The 21144-nt window shown below is 61.8% G+C and overlaps 3 protein-coding genes across 6 annotated transcripts; 2 read left to right on the forward strand and 1 right to left on the reverse strand.

Moving 5' to 3' along the window:
* Positions 1-1561: 1561 nt before the first annotated feature.
* Positions 1562-6893, forward strand: E2F4 (E2F transcription factor 4). 2 transcript variants are annotated; one of them, XM_075536532.1, is made up of 10 exons: positions 1562-1763; positions 2207-2316; positions 2420-2581; positions 2910-2953; positions 3535-3596; positions 3793-4072; positions 4377-4553; positions 5825-5872; positions 6023-6067; positions 6149-6893. In XM_075536532.1, the coding sequence occupies exons 1-10, from the start codon at positions 1629-1631 to the stop codon at positions 6262-6264; spliced, it is 1179 nt and encodes a 392-aa protein (XP_075392647.1). In that variant the 5' UTR covers positions 1562-1628; the 3' UTR covers positions 6265-6893. The 2 variants fall into 2 exon arrangements, with proteins under 2 accessions (XP_075392647.1, XP_075392646.1); XM_075536531.1 differs by having other exon boundaries at positions 3775-4072; positions 6149-6892.
* A 160-nt stretch (positions 6894-7053) lies between these two features.
* Positions 7054-11792, forward strand: ELMO3 (engulfment and cell motility 3). The gene is made up of 20 exons (XM_075536528.1): positions 7054-7354; positions 7479-7519; positions 7615-7687; positions 8240-8290; positions 8395-8564; positions 8668-8767; positions 8880-9031; positions 9114-9192; positions 9278-9328; positions 9417-9539; positions 9644-9763; positions 9846-9947; positions 10033-10141; positions 10261-10397; positions 10475-10638; positions 10744-10856; positions 10941-11045; positions 11136-11218; positions 11328-11414; positions 11498-11792. Exons 1-20 carry the CDS (start codon positions 7277-7279, stop codon positions 11708-11710), a joined length of 2151 nt encoding a protein of 716 aa, XP_075392643.1. The 5' UTR covers positions 7054-7276; the 3' UTR covers positions 11711-11792.
* Positions 11332-20520, reverse strand: LOC142431525 (uncharacterized). 3 transcript variants are annotated; one of them, XR_012780841.1, is made up of 5 exons: positions 20331-20520; positions 14122-15117; positions 13253-13468; positions 12660-13148; positions 11332-12564 (listed from the first exon to the last, which is right to left on the reverse strand). XR_012780841.1 is itself a non-coding variant. In XM_075536530.1 (5 exons), exons 1-5 carry the CDS (start codon positions 20454-20456, stop codon positions 12535-12537), a joined length of 1512 nt encoding a protein of 503 aa, XP_075392645.1. In that variant the 5' UTR covers positions 20457-20520; the 3' UTR covers positions 11332-12534. The 3 variants fall into 3 exon arrangements, 2 of the variants coding, with proteins under 2 accessions (XP_075392645.1, XP_075392644.1); XM_075536530.1 differs by having other exon boundaries at positions 13005-13148; XM_075536529.1 differs by having other exon boundaries at positions 11332-13148.
* Positions 20521-21144: the final 624 nt, after the last annotated feature.

Here is a 21144-nt window from a genome sequence, read left to right on the forward strand (position 1 = left end):
TTTGGCCTTGAGAATGGCCTCTCCCCCAGCCCCAGGCAGAACCGGGAACACCCTCCGCTCACTCTTGGGGCCTCCAGCCCACTATTGGGAACACAGTGGACCTCCCCTCAGACCTCCTCTTCCCAAGGAAGTCTCATACCAGCTCCCAGGCACAAACACCCCACCCCCAGCCACAGGCTGAGAGGAAGGAAGCCAGAGGACTTTATTCCCAACAGGAAAGAACATCTGAATTTGAGCGGAATGTGGGTGGGTGGGAGATAGTGTGTATGGGGGGTGGGTGGGGGTGGAAGGGGTGTGGCCTCTGTGGCTCTGGAGCCCTGACCAGCCCACCACAGTGGTACCTCTTCATGCCCTAGACCCAGATCTAAAATGGGCTCAGCTTCTGCTGTGGTGGGAGTACAGATATGGACACGACACAGGCACCTTGTGAATGAACAGTGTTGGCAGGGTGCTCAGAGGAGGGTGTGCAGTTCTGCTGAGGAGAGGCTTCAGGCTGCTGGGGAAAAGGGGTGGGGGTACACGGGGGCCAGAGGTGAACAGAACTGCCCAGAACTCTAGCTGAAGAGCCAGTCTTACGTTGATAGCTGCAGGAAGCATGGGAGGGACTAATGTACTAATTAGTGCTAATGGATGAGAAACTGGCCTAGTACTAAGTAATACCAGGGTACTAATATCTGAATGCTATGGTGTGGCCATCCAAGTTCACCTCTCCCCACACAGGGATCACCCAGAGGTTCTCAGTGGTGGGGTCAAAGGTCTGGCCCGCTTGCCTGAATTTGGAACAACCTTCCAGCTTCAGAGCTTCCAGAAGGATGAGCTCTAATTACTACCCTTGCTCAATTCTGCTGGTCTCCCTCCCGCCCTTCCAAGTGGGGCAGCTCCCTGTCTCAATGTGTTTCCCAGAGACCTTGACCCAACATAACAATAAAAAGTAACAATGTTAAAAATAGTCAACCGATAGCAGCCAAACACAGTCCTTCCGCCAAGCCCCTGGACTGCTCTGGATGCTGTAGATACACATGTTTGCACTGGCTGAAAGGGGCTAGAGGCCAGTGGCAGCTACTGCACAGGGTGAAGTTAGAGAGATGAACGAGGCTGGGGCCATTGTAGGGATGGATTGAATTGAAGCGGACCAGCGGGATGGAGTTCGCGCTTCCTGTTTGATGGGAGGGGGGGTTGTGAGGAACAAAAAGTAAGGTGGGTGACTCCAGGAAGGTTAGTGCAGTCTCTAGGTGCAAGTTTGAGAGAACACATTGAGGTCATCAGGCACTGTTGTCCCTCGCCCCCCGGAGATGAGGGCGGTGGTGGAGTTAGTGGTGTTGAGAAGGTTGGCAAGTTAGGTGCCAGCGTCCCCGCCTTTCTTCTACATTCCTCTCCCCCACGAGGTCCAGTGCCCCAATCCCTGGGTTGTGTTCGTCCTCCGTGGCGGTTAGTCATTTGCTGATGGTCCCTGGAGTTCTGCGGCGGTACCCGCGGACATAAATTGTGCCATGCTCCCTGGATGGGCGCAAGGCGGAAGCGGAAGCAGCTGCTCTGGCGCCGGCGGCTGGGCGCCCGGAACGGAAGCGGAAGTGGCGGCGGGGCCGGCCAGGCCTGGCCTGGCTGAGGGGAGGCGGCGGGCGGGCGCGATGGCGGAGGCTGGGCCACAAGCGCCGCCGCCCCCGGGCACCCCAAGCCGACACGAGAAGAGTCTGGGACTTCTCACCACCAAGTTCGTGTCGCTTCTGCAAGAGGCCAAGGACGGCGTGCTTGACCTCAAGCTGGTGGGGCCCCGCGCTACGGGGGGCATCGGAGGGGATGGTGAACCAGGCCCGGGTCGCGAGGGGGACGCCCTGGCGGCCCCGCTAGCAGGCTGCCCTCCGAGAGCCTCCCCAAAAGCTGGAGGCCGGCGGCCGTTTCATTCATTCGATCGACGGCAATGAGCGCCGGCTGGGTGCCGGGCGCGGGGCGCAGGTGCTGGCCCGCGTGGCCCTCCGGTCTGGGAGAAGAGCGTCGAGACACCATGTCGGGCCTCCACTGGGCCACGGGCTGCAGTAGTGCCCGAGGGGAGGCTTGCGACCCCGGCCACCCCCTTCCCAGACTCGGTCCCCTGGTAGCTGGGGCCCAGCCGAGCGGGCGACGCAGGGGAGCGTGCGTGTAAGTGGATAGCTGGCCGGGCGCACTTGGCAATGGCGCTGAGCATCCTCCACTCCGCTCTGTCTGCCAGGCAGCTGACACCCTCGCCGTGCGCCAGAAGCGGCGGATTTACGACATTACCAACGTGCTGGAAGGTATCGGGTTGATTGAGAAAAAGTCCAAGAACAGCATCCAGTGGAAGTGAGTTGGGGGTCGCCTCCCGGAAAGGGCTGGGGCGCGGGGCGGGAGAGCAGCAAGCCCAGAGCCCAGGACCGCTCCTCTCAGCCCGGCTCCTTGGACTCAGGGGCGTGGGACCTGGCTGCAATACCCGGGAGATTGCGGATAAGCTGATGGAACTCAAGGCCGAGATCGAGGAGCTGCAGCAGCGGGAACAGGAGCTCGACCAGCACAAGGTGTGGGTGCAGCAGAGCATCCGGAACGTCACGGAGGACGTGCAGAACAGCTGATATCCTCCTGGCGGCCCCTGTCCGGAGGGGGGGGGGCGCGTGGGCCACGGGGCTGGGGTGACATGAGTGCAAGGAAGCCCTGAGCCGACCTGATGGCCCTGCAGCCCCAGTTGTGGGCTTCCCTTTTCAAAGCTCCAACTGTAGGCTCCCTTCTCAGAGCTCCACCCCTTTCAGTCTTGGCCTTTGATCCCTTCCTCCCTGTGGAAAAAGCCCCAGGTCTCTCCCTGAGGACCCATGTGGCACTACTGCTAAAGAGCTGGGTCCTCTCTGTGCTCCGCCCCCTGTCACCACAGGCAGGGCACCCTCCATTCTCCTTAACCCGCACACCTTGGCGTACGTGACTCATGAGGACATCTGCAACTGCTTTGCTGGTGAGCAGAGCTGGGCATGGGGAGCTGTCGAGGGGCTGGGCCCTGAACTTGGGGTTCGGGGAGGGTCCTTTCTCTTCAGAGGCTCTCTGGGTGGGCCCAGACAGGCACCAGGCATCAAGGTCCACTGGGATGTGTCCACGCCAAGCCTAGTGAGTGGGCACAGTGTCCAGGCCGCCCGAAGGGTTTTCCCCCACCTTGCCTGTCCTGGGCTCTGCAGGGTCAGTGCTAAGGAGAGAGACAGGCTGGAGAGAGTGGTGGTGTGCGGGAGTGCTGATGTGGAAGGAGCAGTGGCACCCACTTCTACCCTGTAGCCCAGTTGCATTCTGGGGCCAGGGGTCCTCCCTTCTCCCTTTGCAACGCCGCCCCCCAGCAGCCCCAGCAGAGAGTTGCCTGAGGCCCTGTGGCCAGTGAGCTTGCACACCGAGTTGGAGTTGTTGAATACAGATCACCTGTGTTCTTGGTAGCAAAGGCCTTTAAATCAGGGCCTCTGCCCTCATTTAGCCTCCCAGACCCATGAGCTCCTGCCTCGCTCCAAAGGATTGAACCCATGCAACCTGACCAGCCCCCCCTTGTTGTTCTAGGAGACACCCTTCTGGCCATCCGGGCCCCATCGGGCACCAGCCTGGAGGTGCCCATCCCAGAGGTGGGTGCTGGAGGGCAGATGCTGGCTGTGGGGTCTGATAAGTCCGGGGTGGGGCAGATGGGGGCCAGCTTAGAGTTTGGGGTTATCTAGGAGGACGAGCAGCCTGGGGTGGGAGGAGATACTGGGACCTGGCCCAGGGTCAGGCAGGAACCCAGTCTGTCCCTGCCCTCTCTGGCAGGGCCTCAATGGGCAAAAGAAGTACCAGATTCACCTCAAGAGCACCAGCGGACCCATTGAGGTGCTGCTGGTGAACAAGGAGGCATGGAGCTCACCGCCTGTGGCTGTGCCGGTGCCGCCACCCGAGGACTTGCTCCAGGGCCCTCCTACTGTTCCCACCCCTCCACTGCTGCCCAAGCCTGCCCTGGCTCAGCCTCAGGAAGCCTCACACCCAAGCAGCCCCCAGCCGACTGCTCCTGTGCCCATCTCCAGCAGCATCGAGGCTCAAGGAGTGGCTGCCCCAGCAGTAGAGAGCACAGGTAAGGCAAGGGGCCACTGGTGACAGGGTGAGGCCCTGTGGGCTTGTCCATGTCCTGGCCCCTACTTTACCTCCCCTGACAGCTGGGTTGGAAAGGGCATTGGAATTAGCTTCCTCCCCCCCCAGGTATCCAAGCGCCTCCGTAGCCAGCACTGGGCCCCAGCCCTGACCCCAGTATCTAAGTCCCTGGCTGCCTCTGTGGAAGAGTTGGCCGAGCCTCCCTCCCTGTGCCTGGCACCAGGTCATCCTGGTAGTGGCTCTGGCCCAGCTTCCTGCCCACCATGTGACAGGGCATGTGGTTGCAGTGACCTGCGGCCCTGGCCCCGATAGCCAGGACAGCGGGGAGCCGGGTGCCCTCCCCCTGGAGCTGACGGCACTGGACACTCAGCCACTGCAGTCCTCCGCCCTGCTGGACAGCAGCAGCTCAGCCGGCCCCAGCCCTTCTACCTCCTTTGAGCCCATCAAGGCGGACTCCACGGGTGGTGAGTATGGCCCCCCCGGGGCCAGGGAGAGCCCAGGCCTGGTCAGCGACAGACGTGATCCATCCCCCTGCCTCCCCCCAAGCCTTCCTACCTCAGCCGGAGTGTGCCGGCTCAAGGCCTCAGCTAGCCCGAGTGCCAATGCCTACTGTCCCCTTCCCAGACTAGGACAGCCCTCCATGCCCCCTCAGCTCTGCCTACCACCCCTTAGACTCAACCTCTGCGGTGCCAAAGGTGGCAGTGGCCTCCTGGGGAGAGGGTGTCCCCTCCTTTGTCTTCCATGCCTGCTTCTTCGAGAACTTCGCATTATGAAGTCTCTCCTCTGCCCCATGACCGTCTCACACATCTGTGTCATAATCAATGTCATTGCATGTCACAGTGCCCAAGTCACCTTTCAGGTTGGCTCAGGGTTTCCTCGCCCCCATGGCACCCCAGCCCTGCTCCTCATAGCGCGCTGCATAGGCTCTGGCTGTAACAGTGCACTTGGGCCTGCAGACTCCTTCCCTTCCCGCCTGCTCTGGCACTCGCTTGAACACAGGCACAGCCCTGTCACTGCCCCTCCTGCCCAAGAGAGGGCCTCAGGCCTGCCAGCTGGCCCCTGGGTGCCAGCCTCTCCTAGTACTTCAGGCCCTCGGTCCTCAACTGTACTCCGATTGTTCTCAAAACGGCCTTCCCGCTTCTGTGCACACCTACCTGTTGCCCTGGCCTGGCACTTAGATTGTCATTCCAAGTCCGTCTCCTTCCTCTGCTCCCAGCCCCTCAACCCACCAGCCTAGATGCACCCCCCAGCCACCTCTTCACCTAGCTAACCACCACAGTCCTCCAAAGCCTGGCCTAAGGAGCCCTGGTGGCGTACCGGGTTTGTTTTGGGCTGCCACCCGCAAGGGCTACCCTTGGTCGGAGTTGACTCAGCAGTGAGCTTGGGTTTTTCTTAGTGTAAAGTTGGCCTGATGAAGTCCCCCACAACCCAGCCCTCTGACCCCATGTCACCTCCTCCCTATTCGACCTTTCTGGTAGAGTGGTCCCCCTGTAAGCAGGTGGCTGGACCTTCAGTATGGACTGAGCTGGCACAGCTCAGGGGGCTCAGCATGTGTGGAGCCCAGAAAAGGGATTGGAGAGCCTGCTCGCCTTTGGGGGGGGGGGGCATTGAGTGAGGCTGGCTGTGGTGAGCCCTGACAGCCAGGCTTTTCAGCCTTTGGTTCCCTGGGCCCATTATTGAGGGGTCTGATTGGGGCTGCGGCAGGCATGGCCCTTAGCTTGGCTGCTTTTTTCAGTGCTGGAACTCCCCAAAGAGCTGTCTGAAATCTTCGATCCGACCCGAGGTAGGTGCTGCCCCCCCGGGTCTGGGCGGCAGTGAGCACATTGGGTCTCCCCTGAAGACCTGATGGCTGTGCTTGGTCCTTGGGGCCAAGGGGACCTCTGGGGGTGGGGGAAGAGGTAGAGCCTGAAGTAACTGAGCCCCTCCTTCCCAGAGTGTATGAGTGAGGAGCTGCTAGAGGAGCTGATGTCCTCTGAAGGTGGGTGGTCTCAACGGTGGGGGAGTGGGTGTGGGGAGGGGGAGGAGCCTGGGCAGGACCTCAGCCTAGTGCTCTCTGCAGTGTTTGCCCCCCTCCTACGCCTCTCCCCGCCCCCTGGAGACCACGATTACATCTACAACCTGGATGAGAGTGAAGGCGTGTGTGACCTCTTTGATGTGCCTGTTCTCAACCTCTGACTGGCAGGGACTTGTCCTGTGTGGCTGGGACACAGACTGTCAGACCTGGGGGGCCCCTGGCTTCCCCAGCCCTCCCTCACCCAGCAGCCTGGCCGTGCTGGAAGAGGGAGGAAGGGGCTCACTGCCCTCCGTGAGCCAGTGTTGGCCTCCTTTCCTGGGACCTCTCTCCCCAGGCTCTGCTGCCACCCAGAGGCACAGGTCAGAGACCCCTGCCATCGTCCCCTCCTGACAGGGCAGAGTTCAGCCCCAGTGCCCAGCTCCTGGCTAGTTCCCACCCCACCCCCAAGGAGAGTGGGGTAGAGTTGGGGGCTTAACCAGCACCACCCTGAGAGCCCTCGCTGCTGTCCACCCTGACCCGACTGTTCCTGCTGCCCTTCAGGCCCCTGTGCTCCGCCCTAGCCCTGAGAACCTGTGGGGGCTAATAACCAGGAGCACAGGGATCTCTAGCTAGCCTGCCCTCTGTTCATTTCCCCCAGTTAGAGCCATTTGCAGAGATTTAGAAAGATTTACAGTAATGAATGGATTCCTATATAAAGATTATTTTTATACTTTTTGCAGCACAAGAAAATTGTAATATTTGTACAGTGTCCAAGTTAATAAAGAGCGTGCCTAAGGCTATCCGTGGTCCGAGTTTTCTGTTTCTGGCCCTCCCTGGGTTGGTGCTGGGATGGGGTGGGTCACCTTGTGGCAGCTGGAGGTGTGGCCTCTGCCAGCTGCCTGGGCCGCCCTGCCCCCACCTGCCGCACCTTGGGGCGGGGCCGGCTTGGCGAGGCGGGGCGGGCACGGCGGTGTTCAGCCCTCCACTCCCGGGACTCCAACCCGGAACTAGCCCGCTCCCTTGGGAAGGCCGCGGCGCCTGGGCAGGAGTGGGAGCTGGGTCCGGGCCCTGGGTGTGAGGGGCGCTAGGTTCTAGTGGAACTCCTGTCCCCAGGGACCCTAGGCTCGGCGTGCCCTCGGCTGGAGGGAGCACGGTGGGGGTGGAGTGCAGGTGCCCACGCACGGCCCGACGACCATGGCACCCCCGCGGAACGTGGTGAAGATCGCCGTCCAGATGCGGGACGCCCTTCCTCAGCTCATCCAGCTGGACCAGGTCTCCCGGTCTCTACCGTCCCACTGACCACCTGGGCTGCCCTCCCACCTTCGGTGGGCCTGCGGGGGGTGGGGGGAGCCCCCCTCCCGGCCGCAGAGTGACAGGGCCCTCCACCCACTTGCAGGCCAAGCCGCTGGCAGCCGTGCTGAAGGAAGTGTGTGCCGAGTGAGTGCGGGCTGCCCCCGGGTGCGGGGAGGGCCGGCCGGCCGCGACCCCTGGCGGCCGCTCTGAGCTCACGCACGCCCGCCCGTCCACCGCAGGTGGAGTCTGGCTCACTCGGAGCGCTATGCCCTGCAGTTTGCTGACGGGCACAGGAGATACATCACCGAGAGCGTGAGTCCCTTCCCGGCCACCCCGTAGACTCCAGACCCCGCAGTGACCAGAGGGCCCTCCCTGTAACCCCTTCTCTCCTACTGGGCCCTGATCCCTCGGACCCATCATGGAGTGCCCATCATGGAGTGGCCGTGGCAGCCCAATTGACTTCAACAGCAACCCCCGAGGACAGAGTAGATCTGCCCCATACGGTTTCCAAGGCCAGTAGGAGCCCTAGTGACTCTGTGGTTAAGCAACTGGCTGTGGACCAAAGGTTGGAAGTTTGAACCCAGGGGAAAGATGACAGCCTTGGAAACTCCAAGCAGGAAGTTCCGGCCGGTCCTTTGGGGTCTCTGAATCAGAGCTGCCGCCAGGGCGGTGGGTACAGGTCACCTGGGCGGCCACAGGTCACCGAGTTTTTTCTCCGTGGAGCAGTGGGCAGGGCTGAAGAAGCCCGGACCTCTCTGCTAGCAGTCGGGAGCTTAGTCTGGGCACTAGGGCGGGCTCCTTCATCTTGCTTTTTCTGACCCCCCAAGCCTCCTGACTCCGACCTGTCCTGTGTGTCTTCCACAGAACCGTGGGGAGATCAAGAATGGCAGCATCCTATGCCTCAGCACTGCCCCAGTAATGCCCCTCCTGCCCTCCCCCTTGTCTCCCTCTCCCTGCCCTGGGCTGTGCCTCCTTTCTGCCCTTCCCCAGCCCTTCACCTCTGTTCCTACCCCTACCAGGACCTAGAGGCCCAGAAGCTGCTGGCTGGGCTGCAGAGTGGGAGCCGAGAAGGGCGCAGGGAGGCCCTGCAGGACCTGGTCCTTCTGGCTCCAGACCTGACCTTTGCCCGGGAGGTCATTAGCCGCAATGGGCTTCAGAGGCTGGGCGCCATCATTGAGGATGGGGATGAGTGAGCAAGCCCGGGGCTGCGACGGGGAAGGGGACCTGGGGGTGGGAGGATGGTGGGAGGGCTGTTCTGGCCCCGGGGCTCAGCACCCAATGTCCTCACCCAGCCTAGGGGAGGTGCTGGCCCTCGGGCTGCAGGCCTTCTCGGAGCTCATGGAACACGGCGTAGTGTCTTGGGAGACGCTCAGCATCCCCTTGGTCAGGAAGGTGAGTGGCTTTGCCCGGGCAGTGTGAGAACAGCGGGGCAGCATCGGGACGGGGCAGCCTCCGTGGGGGCAGTGGGGGCACTGACCACCCCACCCCACTCCCGCCCTCACAGGTGGTGTGCTACGTGAACACCAACCTGATGCACGCCTCCGTACAACCGCTGGCCCTCGGGTTGCTGGAAAGTGTTACCTTAAGCAGCCCAGCGCTGGGCCAGCTGGTCAAAAGCGAGGTGCCCCTGGACCGGCTGCTGGTGCACCTTCAGGTGTAAGCACCGAGGGTGGAGTGCAGGTGGGTGAGGGGGCTGTTCCCGAACCCACATGGCTTCTGAGCGCCCCTCTTGACACAGGATGAGCCAGCAGCTGCAAACCAAGGCTCTGGCGCTGTTGACGGCCCTACTGCAGGGGGCCAGCCTGGCAGAGCGCAAGGTGAGTATCTCCCCAGGGAACCCCTGAAACCTGGAGGCTGGGTGCTGGGGTGGCTGGCTCATCTCCGTCCCCCCTCCTCCTTCAGCACATGCTAGACTACCTGTGGCAGAGGAACCTTCGTCAGTTCATCTACAAGGTAGGAAAGCCAGGGCCAGGGCCACCCTTTCCCACTCACCCTTCCTGGGCCTGCCTGTACTCACACCCACGGGCTGACGGTCTCCCAGAACATCATCCACAGTGCGGCACCCCTGGGCGACGAGATGGCGCATCACCTGTACGTCCTGCAGGCCCTCATGCTGGGGCTGCTGGAGCCACGCATGCGGACCCCACTGGACCCCTACAGTCAGGTACATACAGACAGGTCTTGGGAGGGAACGGAGGCGGCGGGGGAGGGGGAAGGAGGGAGGTTGAAGCTTGATCTTGACCTGCCCCCACCCCCACCCCTCTGCAGGAGCAGCGGGAGCAGTTGCAGGCCTTGCGCCAGGCTGCCTTTGAGCCAGAAGGGGAGGGGCTGAGCGCAGACCGCCGCAGGTCCCTATGTGCCCGCGAGTTCCGAAAGCTGGGCTTCTCTGTGAGTAAGCCCCTCCCCATGCGCCCCTACCCCTGCCTCGGCCCAGGGCGGTGGCCCTGCCTGAGCTGCCCGTGTCCCTCAGAACAGCAATCCTGCCCAGGACCTGGAGCGCGTTCCCCCTGGGCTGCTGGCCTTGGACAACATGCTCTATTTCTCCAGGCACTCGCCCAGCGCCTACAGCCGGGTCAGTGATGGGCGGGGCGGGGCCCACGTGGGCGGGACCCCCACGTGGGCAGGGCCTAGCTCACAGGGCACCCCTGTGCCTCCAGTTTGTGCTGGAGAACAGCAGCCGGGAGGACAAGCACGAATGCCCCTTCGCCCGCAGCAGCATCCAGCTGACCGTTCTGTTGTGTGAGCTGCTGCACGTCGGCGAGGCCTGTGAGGAGGGCCTGGGGGTAGCGCGGGGTGGGGCCAGGGGGGGGGTACGGAAGGGCACAGAGGGCCAGGGCTGCACACACTCCCCCTGAGCCCCTCCTGTACCCCGCCCCCCACTTCAGGCTCAGAGACGGCCCAGGACTTCTCGCCCATGTTCTTCGGCCAAGACCAGAGCTTCCATGAGATCTTCTGCGTGGCCATCCAGCTGCTGAATAAGACCTGGAAGGAGATGCGAGCCACCCAGGAAGACTTCGATAAGGTGGGCTGCCGCCGGGGCACGCTGGGGAGCTGAGGGTGGCCAGAGCCAGGCGCTGAGCGGGATTCGGGTGGTCTCAGGTCATGCAGGTGGTTCGGGAGCAGCTGGCCCGCACGCTGGCCCTGAAGCCCACCTCTCTGGAGTTCTTCCGATCCAAAGTGAACGCACTTACCTATGGGGAGGTGCTGCGGCTGCGGCAGACGGAGCGCTTGCACCAAGAGGGCACCCTGGCCCCTCCTATACTGTGAGTTCGTGGGGTGTGGTCACCCCTCCCACCCCACCGGGTCCTAGGGGCCCTGTTCCTGTGTCTTGGTCAGCGATCAGTGAAGCCTCCGTCCCCACCCTCCAGAGAGCTGCGGGAGAAGCTGAAGCCAGAGCTCCTGGGCCTGATCCGTCAACAGCGCCTGCTTCGCCTCTGCGAGGGGACGCTCTTCCGCAAGATCAGCAGCCGCAGGCGCCAAGGTCACTGAGCTGCGCACTGGGCGGGCAGCATGGTGGGGCCAGGGCGCTCTCTCCACGCCTGACTCTCCCTTCTCCCCACCGAAGACAAGCTGTGGTTCTGCTGCTTGTCCCCCAACCACAAAGTGCTGCAGTACGGGGATGTGGAGGAGGGCACCAGCCTGCCGCCCCCCGAAAGCCTGCCCGAGCAGCGTAAGTGTGCATGCGCAGAAGCAAGCCGGGCCGTGTATCTGCTCTCGGGCCAGCCTGGACTCCTGGGCTCAGCAAGCTGTTTTCCTGCAGTCCCCGTGGCCGACATCCGGGCGCTGGTGACCGGCAGGGACTGCCCCCATATCCGGGAGAAGGGCTCCGGGAAGCAGAACAAGGTGAGAACAGTGGGGGCTGGGGCGCCTTTCTTCGCACTGCCCAAGGCTTCCCTGCTCAGTGCTCCTTGCATCCCCACCGCCCTCCGTCCACCCCCACCCTGCCCCCCAGGACCTCTGTGAGTTAGCCTTCTCAGTCAGCTATGATCATGGAGAGCGGGAGGCCTTCCTCAACTTCATCGCCCCCTCCAAGCGGGAGGTGAGTGTGTGTGGGAGGGCCAGCTGTGAGGAATGGGGTGAGGGTCAGAGCAGGACGGGCCCTCAGACTGGACCTGCCTGCAGTTCCACCTGTGGACAGATGGGCTGTGTGCCCTGCTGGGTAGCGCCATGGGCAGTGAGCAGACGCGGCTGGACCTGGAGCTGCTGCTGGCCATGGAGACCAAGCTGCGGCTGCTGGAGCTGGAGAACGTGCCCATCCCTGAGCAGCCGCCCCCCGTGCCCCCGCCCCCCACCAACTTCAACTTCTGCTACGACTGTAGCATCGCCGAGCCCTGACGGTCCCTCAGAGCACGGCCGTGGGCAGGTACCGACAGCCCCTCACCACAGAGGCTGTAGCAGAAATAAAGTCGGCCTGATCCCCCCCTGCCTGCAGCCAGCCTTCCCTTTGCTGAGGGGCTGGTGTTCAGAAGAGTGGGGGTGGGTGCAAGGCCTGGCTAAGAGTCACCCAGCACAGAGCAGCCTTGTGGCCTCTGGGCCAGCAGAGAGGAAGATGGTGCTTCTGGGGTCTTGAGCTGAGGTGGTGGGGGGAGCCCTTCTGTCTGAGAACAGCGGAGGATAAGGTGAAATAAGGACTTTTTAATCTTGTTTGGGTTCACAGCAAACACTGACTTATCACTGAAAGGGTGCCTTCAGGGGACAAGGTTAAGGCCAGTCCTCCTGGTCTGAGAAGGGGCCAGGGCCAAGAGGTACAGGTCTGTCCTTCCCTCCCTAGCATTACGTCTTGCCCACCTTGGGGCTGGGCCCAGGGCTGTTCCGGCTGCGTGGAGCTGGGGAAGATGCTGTGGGGCAGGAGAGCCATCCTGCCCTCCTGCCCTGCATTGATGGGCTCTACCCTAACCCCTCCCTAGGAAAGGGGTTTGGAGCTTGGGAAAGGCACTCTGGGGGCAGGAGGCAGAGTCAGACTCCAGATCAAGAGGTCAGGACTGGGGATGCCGGGGACTAAGGGGCTAGTGGCCTGACCTCAGAGTGTTAGGGACAGGTCAGCCCCCCCTACGAAGCGGGACTGGATGCAGGTCACCTGGGGCAGTTGGGCTTGGAGGCGCCTGACGGCAGCCATGCTGATTCCAGGACACATGGCCACATCCAGCACCCGGAGTCGCTTACAAGCCTGCCCAATGGTGTCCAGGGTCCTGCAGGAAGGCCACTGGGTTGGTGCCTGCTGAGTGGGCCTGGTCCAGCCCCCACCCCAGTCTCCGTCTGCTTGAGTCAGTATGCGGACACTCACTGCTCCGTGAGCTGACTGCAGCTGGACAGGTTGAGGTCCTGTAGCCTTGGCCAGCTGCCAGCTGCCTGCACCCAGCCCTGGTCACTGAGGAGGTGGCAGTGGCTCAGTGCCAAGTGTTCCAGGCTGGGGCAGCCCCTGGCTACTGCCATGAGGCCTCTGTCTGAGAAAGCTGGCAGCAGGCTCAGCGACAGTCTCCTTAGCTGGGGGAACTGGAGTACCTGCAAAGACGGGGTGCCCGGGGGCTACGGCACAGCCCAACCCAGGGCCGGTTCTCCATTCCCCAGCCAGGCCAGAGGGGGGGGGACAGACTCCTAATTCTTGTCCCCAGGAGGCTTCAGTACACACCTTGGTCAGGCTGGCATCAGTCAGCTGGCTGCAGGCTGTGAGGTCCAGCTCATGTAGGGCTTGCAGGAGGAGCAGGGAGGGGCCCTGCGGGCTGGGAGGGAGCTCCTTGGGGTCTGTGGCCTGATGCTCCAACTCAGGGTACAGCTGTGGGGAGAAGACCCTGCTGAGTCTGGCCCCCAGGTTAGGGAGGGGCAAGAAGACAGCTGCACCCAGAACTGCGCCCACCTGCCCGCTGGGGAGCCCTGCACCTGCAGCATCTGCGCAGGCTCCTCACTTGGCTCCCCTAGGCCCAGGAGCCCCCAGTCCTGGAGCTCTCTGCACCACGCCAGGCGCAGGACGGAGAGTTGGGGGAACTTGGTGCAGATGGCCTGCAGGCTCCGGCTGGTGAGGGCCACGCAGGAAGACAAGTCCAGCACCCTGAGGCTGGGAGCCAGCACTGCCACCAAGGAGAGCACTGTGGCGTCCTACAAAGGGTGTGGAGAGGACCACAGGTGGTGGTGCCTGTACCACCGAGGACAGCGTCCACAGGAAGGCCAGAGCAGTGGGCTGGGTGGCTGGCAAAGGACTAGCCCGGGGCCAGCAGGGAGGATGCAGGTGGAAGCAGTCCCTGGGGTGTTGCCTTGGTCAGACTCCCAGGCCCTGCTGAAGGGGTGGGCTGAGGCAGCCTCTGACAGAACTGATTGGGCTAAAGGATTGACATCTGACCGGGGCTGAGCCAATCAGCCCTGCTCCCTGGGGAACTGGCTCAAGGTTGGGAAGGGGTGGGAGGCAGAGTGCCTGAGAGAAAGAAGCCTGGTGGGAAAGATGGGGGTGGTGGGGTTTGCTTCTGGGGAACAAGGTGGAGACCAGGAGTTGGGAGAGCGTGGCAACATTGCTGAGCTGAAGGCTGACATGAGACTGGCACCTCGGACCCCCTGCCCCACCACGCTGGCATGTCCGGCCTGGCCAGCCGCTGGGCCCACGGGGGGGGGGGGTGTCTGTGGGGAGGAGCAGAGTGAAGTCTAAGCCCCCTCCTCACTGCTGGTCCTTGGACGCAACCCTGGAGCTGCTGCTTTGTGTGCCACCGGGCAAGGCCCCCAGGCCCTGGCAGGAAGAAAGGGGTGGCTGGTGTGCTCACCTTGAGGGCAGAGCAGTAGGCCAGGCTGAGGGAGGCCAGGGGCAGCGGCAGGGCTCTGCGGGCCGAGCCTAGGGCCTGGGCCAGCTCCCGCCCGCTCAGCAGGCAGCACTCAGCCAAGTCAAGGGTGCGCAGCTCCCGCAGGCTCCCCAGGGCGGTGCAGCTGGCATCTGTCAGCCGCTGCAGCTTCCGCAGGCTCAGGCGTCGCAGGTGCCGCAGGCCCCGGCTCACAGCCAGCAGCGCCCCGTCGGCCAGTTCCGAGCAGCCGCTGAGGTCCAGGGAAGTGAGGCCAGGCTGCTGGTGGCACAGGGCGGCTATGGCCTCTGTAGACAGGTCCCGGCAGCCACGGAGCAGCAGCTCCCGCAGCTGCAGGCCAGCTACTTGACCCAGGGCCTGCAAGGCCTCGGTGGGCAGGCCAGTGCCACTGAGGTCTAGGGCACGCAGCCGACCCGCCCGCTCCTTTACGAACCGCAGAAGGTTCCGGAAGGACAGGAGGGAGGGGCTGGAGTCCTGGGGGCCGGGGGAGCCTCGGGCTGGTCCCCGCTCGAAGGTGAGGTGGCAGTAGGCCAAGGAGAGGCACTCCAGGCTGGGGGCACAGCTGCTGAGCCGGTTGAAACTGAGGTCGGCCAGGTCCCGCAGGCTGGCCAGGCTGAGCTCCCGGAGGCCACCCAGGGCCTCCCGGGCACGCCGTGCCACCTCCTGCTGGGCCAGCAGCATGCCCGAGGTGAAGAGGCTGTTGCAGCCGCTCAGGTCGAGGGTCCGCAGGGCCGGGCAGCCCACGATCAGGGCAACGAAGGAGGCCTCCGTGGGGCTGCCCCCGCCCAGACACAAGCTCTGCAGGTGTGGGCCCAGGTGGTGGGCGACAGCCTGCAGTACCTGGTGGGCAGCTGGCGAACCATCCAGGTTGCTCAGGCTGATGCAGGAGACGCCCTGGACGCCCAGGTTCTCGATGGCTGGGAGGGAGGCCGAGGCCACGGGGATGTTGTATCTCACATTTGTCTGAAGAATAACAGAGGCCTGTGTTAGCCCCGCCTCCAGCAGGGTGAGCACGGGGTCTGGTGACAAGAAGGGCAAGCCAGGCCCTGGGGGCAGGATGGGATATGCCATGGTGTGTGATGTTGGGTGGTTGAGGGGGACTGGAGGTGGGGTGTGGGAAGAAGTGAGGCTCCAGAGGGAGAGGACAGTCTCAGGAGCGGCCAGGAGTGGACAGGATGGAGGCCTAGGGAAGGGCGGGGACTGGGTGGGGAAATGAGCAAAGGTTGGGGGACAGAACCTGGAAGCAGCCCAACAATGCCCAAGGGCAGTGGGGGAAGGGTGAGAGGGCAGAGTGTGGGGTCTGAGCATTGGAATGGGGGGGCTTTCAGGAGGCCTGAAGGTCCATGAGACAGCTATCACCACAACCCTATCACCCAGGTGCCAACGACTTGGGGCAGGCAGGGAGGCATGGGTCCCCTGGTGGCCTCAGTGTGTCTGAGCCACATACATGCTTATCTGCGTTTTGTGTGTAAGTGGAAGGCTGTGTAGATGCGTGTGTGTGTGTGTGTGTGTGTGTGTGTGTGTGTGTGTGTGAGAGAGAGAGAGAGAGAGAGAGAGAGAGAGAGAGAAAGAGAGACTGACTTAATACTAGCAGGGCCTCTTGGCATGGGGCCCTGGGTGGGCCAGAGGTCAAGAGGTCCTTGTGACCCCCACGGTGCGGCTCTGCAGGGGACCTCAGTCGACCCAGATAGGAGAGGGGAAACATCCCACTTCTGAGGGCAGGCGCTCCAGGAAGATCTGAGGGCACGAGGCAGCAGGTGAGTGAGCACACAGTGAGTGGGTGGAAGCCAGTGGGCCAGCTCAGGGCTAAGTCACTGTGGGAAAAACCAGCTTGTGTAGGAGTTTGGGGAGCCCTCAGCCAGGGGAGGTTCTCACAGACTCTGATCTTGTGCCAAAGGGAGCTAGAAGCAAGTTGGTGCAACTCCTGCGGGGGAGGGAGAGGGAGAGGAGGAGCCCCCCCCCTCCCCGACTGTCCTTCTCCCCCAGCCAATGGCTGGGGGCCAGGAAAGTGGTCCTCAGCCACGGCTCTCCTCTGTGTCCAAAATGACCCCATGGACAGAGGCAAGCTCCCTGACGGCAGCAAACCAGCTGATGGTCCGTGGGTGGCTTCCACAGAAAGCCATCAGCAGGGTGCAGGAAGGTGGCAATGTCCTGTGATCTGTGCCCCACAGGTTCTCAGGGGGAGTGACTGGCAGCCAGCGGAGCATAGCCTCATGGGAAGGAAGGTGTAGTAAGAGGTGGAGGCCATTCTCTGATCTCCTTCCAGACCCCATTCCAGGAAGAGGGCATTGTAGGTGACGAGTGTGCTCCCCTAGTGGGCAGGGAGTGTGCCTAAGGGTCTGGGTCCTTCTCCCAGGTTTGAGGAGAGGTGGGAGACAGGAGAGGCAAGAAGGTAAACTGGGCCTCCAGCCTGCCTGAAGGACGATTCAACTGGGTGAATAGAGCAAACTGGGAGCGGGGTGAGGATGAGGGGCTGGTTGCCGAGGCAGCCGGCCTGGTCTAGCCACCCCCACCAGTCACGTGACACAGCAGAGCCGCGCCCCCCCCCCCCCCCCCGCCGCACAGAGGCCTGGGCGCCCCCACAGACACTAGCTCCAGCAGCAGGCCCTGGCTTCTGTCTGCCTCCCGCCTGCTGAGCCTTGGCGCTCCCTCTCCCTGCCTCCCCATGGAGAGAAGGGCACTGGGGCACCCCTTCTCTGCTGGTCCCATGTCCAGGGCCAGAGAGTGGGAGCAGAGTGCCAGGGCCTTCCAGCACTTGGGGGGGAGTGTGTGTGTTGGGGTTGAAGCCTGCCTTCTCTTGCCCCCTTTTGTTCTTGGCTTGGTGGGAAGTAGGCCATCTGAGCCATTCTGGGGGCTGGGGGGGCCTTGCCCCTGAGCCATCAGGACTCAGACCTTGGATGTAAATAGTGACCATGAGGGAGGGGTCAGAGCAGACAGCAGGACTCTTGGGTTCTGATCTCTGGTCCTTACTGGTCCCCAGAGGATGGTGAGGGCACCTGCTCCAGCCTCAGCCACCCCGTCCTCAGAATCCCACGAGCCCAAGTTCCTCCTTCCCCAAGGCTGGCATCTCAGAGGAAATGCAAGCCATTAGGGAAGAGACCCCAAACCTGCTAAAAGGGGCACATTCCCCTTGGCTGCGTGAGCCAGGGTTTGTGGCACCCAGTGCAGGCAGGCCTGTGAGCACAGCCATCTGACCGAGAACACGGCCCATCTGCACAGGTGTGTGTGGTCAAGTCCACCCTGGCTCATAACGACCTCACGTGACAGTTGAACTGCCCCCCGGGGTCCTGGGATGTCACCTTCATGGGGGCGGATCCCCAGGTGTTTTCTCCCATGCAGTGGCGGTGGGTTCGAACCACCAACCGTCACGTTAGCTGCTGAGTACTTAGCCGTCTCTCTGCCAGGGCGCCCTGTCTGTCCACTGAGGAACCCACAGCTAGCATGCCTGCTCCCCTCTGGGGCCTTCACAGACACTCCAAGGGGGAGACGCCGTGGGGCACAGCTGGGTTTGCCTGGGTTCTTGTCTCACAGAGACCTAACCCCAACTAGTGCCCCACCAACTCCCCACCCATTTCCCAGCCCCAAACAGAGTAAGAGTGAGAGAGAAAGCCCGTGTGTGCGTGTGTTTGCCTTCTTGTTTGAGGGTAACTCTAAGTGAAGAGTGGGGACGGGCCAGGGGAGCAAGCAGTCGCCGTCCCCAGTGCAAACCTACCCCCACCCCCACTGGCTCTGGATGCAGCGCCAGAAACCCTTTCTCCCTCTATTTTACAGGCACTCTTGGCGGGCAGCTTCCCCTAAGCCCTCCCCAGAGCCCAGTACAGAGCCAGGGGGCTCGGTGAGGGGCCTGTCTTCAAGGCTACCCTGCCTCTCCATGTACCCGTCACTCCCCATCCTCTGCCTGCTCAGGGAGAATTCCCACCTCGAGAGGCCTCAGCCTCCGCCGCTTCTCACTTCCATAGGCCACCAGCCGGAAGGCCCTCAGCAAACATCCCCCCATTTCTGGGCAGTCGCCTGCTTCCTCTGTCTAGGATCAAGCCTTGTAGGCCGGCCCTATTGTCTCTTCTGCTACCAGCCTGGGACCCTTCACGGTCCTTCCTGCCTTCTCTCCCGCAACATGCACCCCGGCTCCAGTGACTCCTGCCCCTCGTGTCAGCACCTTGGGCTTTGCTCCTAGCTGAAACCTTCTCCTCTGACTGGACCACGCCTGAGGGCCAGGGTGGTTGTGCAACTCACATGTCAGGGGCTGTCCTCGCAAACGGCTGCATCAGTGGCTGCTCTGCTGTGTGTATGCTCAACACCAAGGCATTCACACCAACTAACTCTCCCTGAGGACACCCTTCTCACGAGAAAGTTTCTCCCCCGAGAGCGATGTCACTGCATTTCGGTCCCGTCCTGTCCTCATGCACTCCTCAGCCCGCCTGGCTTTGTCCCCACACGATGCCAGCTTCAGCCTCTGGCCACTGTGGCCTTCTGAGGTTTACAGGGGTGGGGAACCTGTTTTCTTCCCAGGCCCTTTGGCTACTTTAACATCACTCTAGGGCCGTGCTGATCAAACATTTAGTCACTAACGCCTCCTGACGTGGTGGCTGGGACTGCTTCCTGTAGTGAGACGTGTGATGTGAGCTGGTACCGAAGATTTCACAGGCCCCATTCAGCCAAGCGCTTGACCCTGGCTGTTGATGCTCTCCCCCTTGACCTCTGTGTCCTCCTCTATTGGCGTGCCCTCCCCCAGGGCTTCTCTCTGGCCAGCTGTGCCTACGTCTCCTGCCTGGCTGCTCCCCCTTGAGGGAACTGATTCAGATTCCTGGTTTCCACTCCTGCCCATTCTTTAAGGACACCTGTAATCTGTGTGTCTTCTGACCCAGACCTTTCTCTGGAAGCTCTGACTCCCAAACGCAGCCACCGACTGGCCTTCGCCATCAGCTTCCTCGAGAGAGGGAGAGCAAAGACTGGCTGCATAACAATCCTAACTGCCGGACTCACTGCCATCCGGTGGGTCATGCCAACTCACAGCGACAAGATAGATCCTACTCACATAAACACAGCTCGTATGGGACAAAGGAGGGATTCTAGATGGCAAGGGGAAGGTACTATTTGAAACAAATCATCAGTTTGGCTCTCCTAACCTCACTATGTAGGACCAGATGCAAAATAAAGATGAAAACTTAGATCACGGAGCAGAAGGAAACTGAATGTACGCGTATTGCACCTGTGAAACAAAGCTTGGGGCTGCTGCTTTTCAAAAATCAATGGGAGAAAGGCGGGGGGAGGGGGGGAGGAGGGGAAGATGTTCCGGATCAATACCGTACAAGGTAGGTTCTGACTCTCACACAACAAACCCTGTCGATCCAACAAGCACAAAGACGAACATGCTAGGAATATAGTTCAGTACATGGGCCAAGGGTTCATATCTTTAATGTACAAAAAGTGCATACAAATTGTCCAGAAAAATACTAAGACCCTCCCCTGGCCCCCGACCCCCTCCCGCAAGAGTGGGTAAAGAGTATGGCTAAACAGACAGACAGCACCTAAGGAGAATCACCGTTCAATTTCAACTTCAGCCGCCCTCCAAGAGTGGCAAGGACCCATCTTGGTTCACTTTCCCAGCTGCCAGAGGCACCTGCTTCCCTTTGGAGCCGGCCCACGCTTCACTGCAGGGCGCCAACCCCCCACCACTCTGCAGCTCTCCCAGCTGTCAAGACTCAGCAGTGGCCACGGGGAGAAAGCTCAAGCCCCACCCCAGCTGGCACCCCTGCCCATCTGCAGCCTAAGCCCCTCTCAGCTCTCCCACCACGTTGGGAACTGCTTGTGTGGTCATTTCTGGAAAGATTGTGCACCTTGGTGCCTTCCACCTCTGCTGTTATCAGTCCTGGAAGACCAAGCTTCACCCACTCTCCGTGGAAGCCTCTCTGACCCTGCCCTACCCCTACGGACCTTTCCATCCCAGTGTCGCTGTCCTGTGCAATGGCACTGTGTGGTCACTCATGTGCGTCTTCTGCTTTGGGGGACTCTGAGGTCCTAGGTCTTCCCATCCGTCTGTCCTAGCATCGACTCGGCTAAGTGTTGGTCGAATGAATGTATGAATGCATGGGTGGAAGATGTACGTGCCAGCGTGTGAGCAAGCTGATGTGGGGAAGAACCGAGAAGAGGCCAGGTGAGCGTGGTGAGCACCTTACCTCCCGAAGAGCATTCTGGGCTGCACGGTACCAAGCCCGACTCACGAGCAAGGCCTCTTTCTGATCGGACAGAGGCAGGAAGCTCAGAATGTAAGTGAGGATCTGAGTGGGAAAGAGACAGGGCATCAGGCTGTCAGCGCTGGGAGCCTTGGGAACTAGCCACGCTGAAGGAACGGGGCCACTGGCTGCCAGTTCAGCAGAACGCATGCTTTTCTCCAGCGTGCAAACCCCCCCCCCCCCCCAATCCCTTCCCTTTACCACGCAGGAGCCCTTCCTGAGCCTGGACTGGGTCAGGCCTCCCCAGCTGAGGACTGTCACACTTCCTGCCCAGCTGGGGAGGAAGAGCCTGGTGAGGAGGTCAGATAAACCTACTGTTGTAATCCTGACTGTCAACTGACCGCGCTGAACTTCCTTATCTGTCAAGTAGCCATGGTAGAGAGATTTAAATGGTTGTTAGGCAAATTAAGAAAAAAAAAAACCAAGAGATTAACGTGTCTGTGTCCTACATAGTATGTAGAATTTAACAGGCATCCAGTGAAGACTGATTAGCTCCTCCAACCCTGTCTCCGGGCGCTAACGTAGTTCTCACCTGAGAAGGCACAGTCACTTGAAGTCTTCCCACGGCCCAGCCACTGTTTCCCTCCGCTGATTCGCAGGAAGCCCCAACTTCCTCCTGGCCTCACGGGTCAGGCTCTGGGACGCCGCTCTTCCCTCATCTGTTCTATGTCTTGGGCCTTCTTAGTGGGCGCTTAGGATGTAATCCCAGCAAGAGCCTGCCTGGGAGGTACAGGCCCAGCCTCTACCAACACCTCGT

Source organism: Tenrec ecaudatus, chromosome 18 (assembly GCF_050624435.1).
Source record: "Tenrec ecaudatus isolate mTenEca1 chromosome 18, mTenEca1.hap1, whole genome shotgun sequence".
Classification (NCBI taxonomy): Eukaryota; Metazoa; Chordata; class Mammalia; order Afrosoricida; family Tenrecidae; genus Tenrec; species Tenrec ecaudatus.

Bases quoted from the DNA above. Each gene is read 5' to 3' on its own strand.
- LOC142431525 (XM_075536529.1), bottom strand. From the start codon at position 20,456: ATGCCCTGTCTCTTTCCCACTCAGATCCTCACTTACATTCTGAGCTTC. The intron at 15,118-20,330 runs GTAAGGTGCTCA...GTTATTCTTCAG, and splicing joins CCCAGAATGCTCTTCGGGAG to ACAAATGTGAGATACAACAT. The intron at 13,149-13,252 runs GTGCAGGGCTCC...TTCTCCCCACAG, and splicing joins AGCCTGCGCAGATGCTGCAG to CTGTACCCTGAGTTGGAGCA.
- E2F4 (XM_075536531.1), top strand. From the start codon at position 1,629: ATGGCGGAGGCTGGGCCACAAGCGCCGCCGCCCCCGGGCACCCCAAGC. The intron at 1,764-2,206 runs GTGGGGCCCCGC...TCTGTCTGCCAG, and splicing joins GCGTGCTTGACCTCAAGCTG to GCAGCTGACACCCTCGCCGT. The intron at 3,597-3,774 runs GTGGGTGCTGGA...CCTCTCTGGCAG, and splicing joins TGGAGGTGCCCATCCCAGAG to GGCCTCAATGGGCAAAAGAA.
- ELMO3 (XM_075536528.1), top strand. From the start codon at position 7,277: ATGGCACCCCCGCGGAACGTGGTGAAGATCGCCGTCCAGATGCGGGAC. The intron at 8,565-8,667 runs GTGAGCAAGCCC...GTCCTCACCCAG, and splicing joins ATCATTGAGGATGGGGATGA to CCTAGGGGAGGTGCTGGCCC. The intron at 8,768-8,879 runs GTGAGTGGCTTT...CCGCCCTCACAG, and splicing joins GCATCCCCTTGGTCAGGAAG to GTGGTGTGCTACGTGAACAC.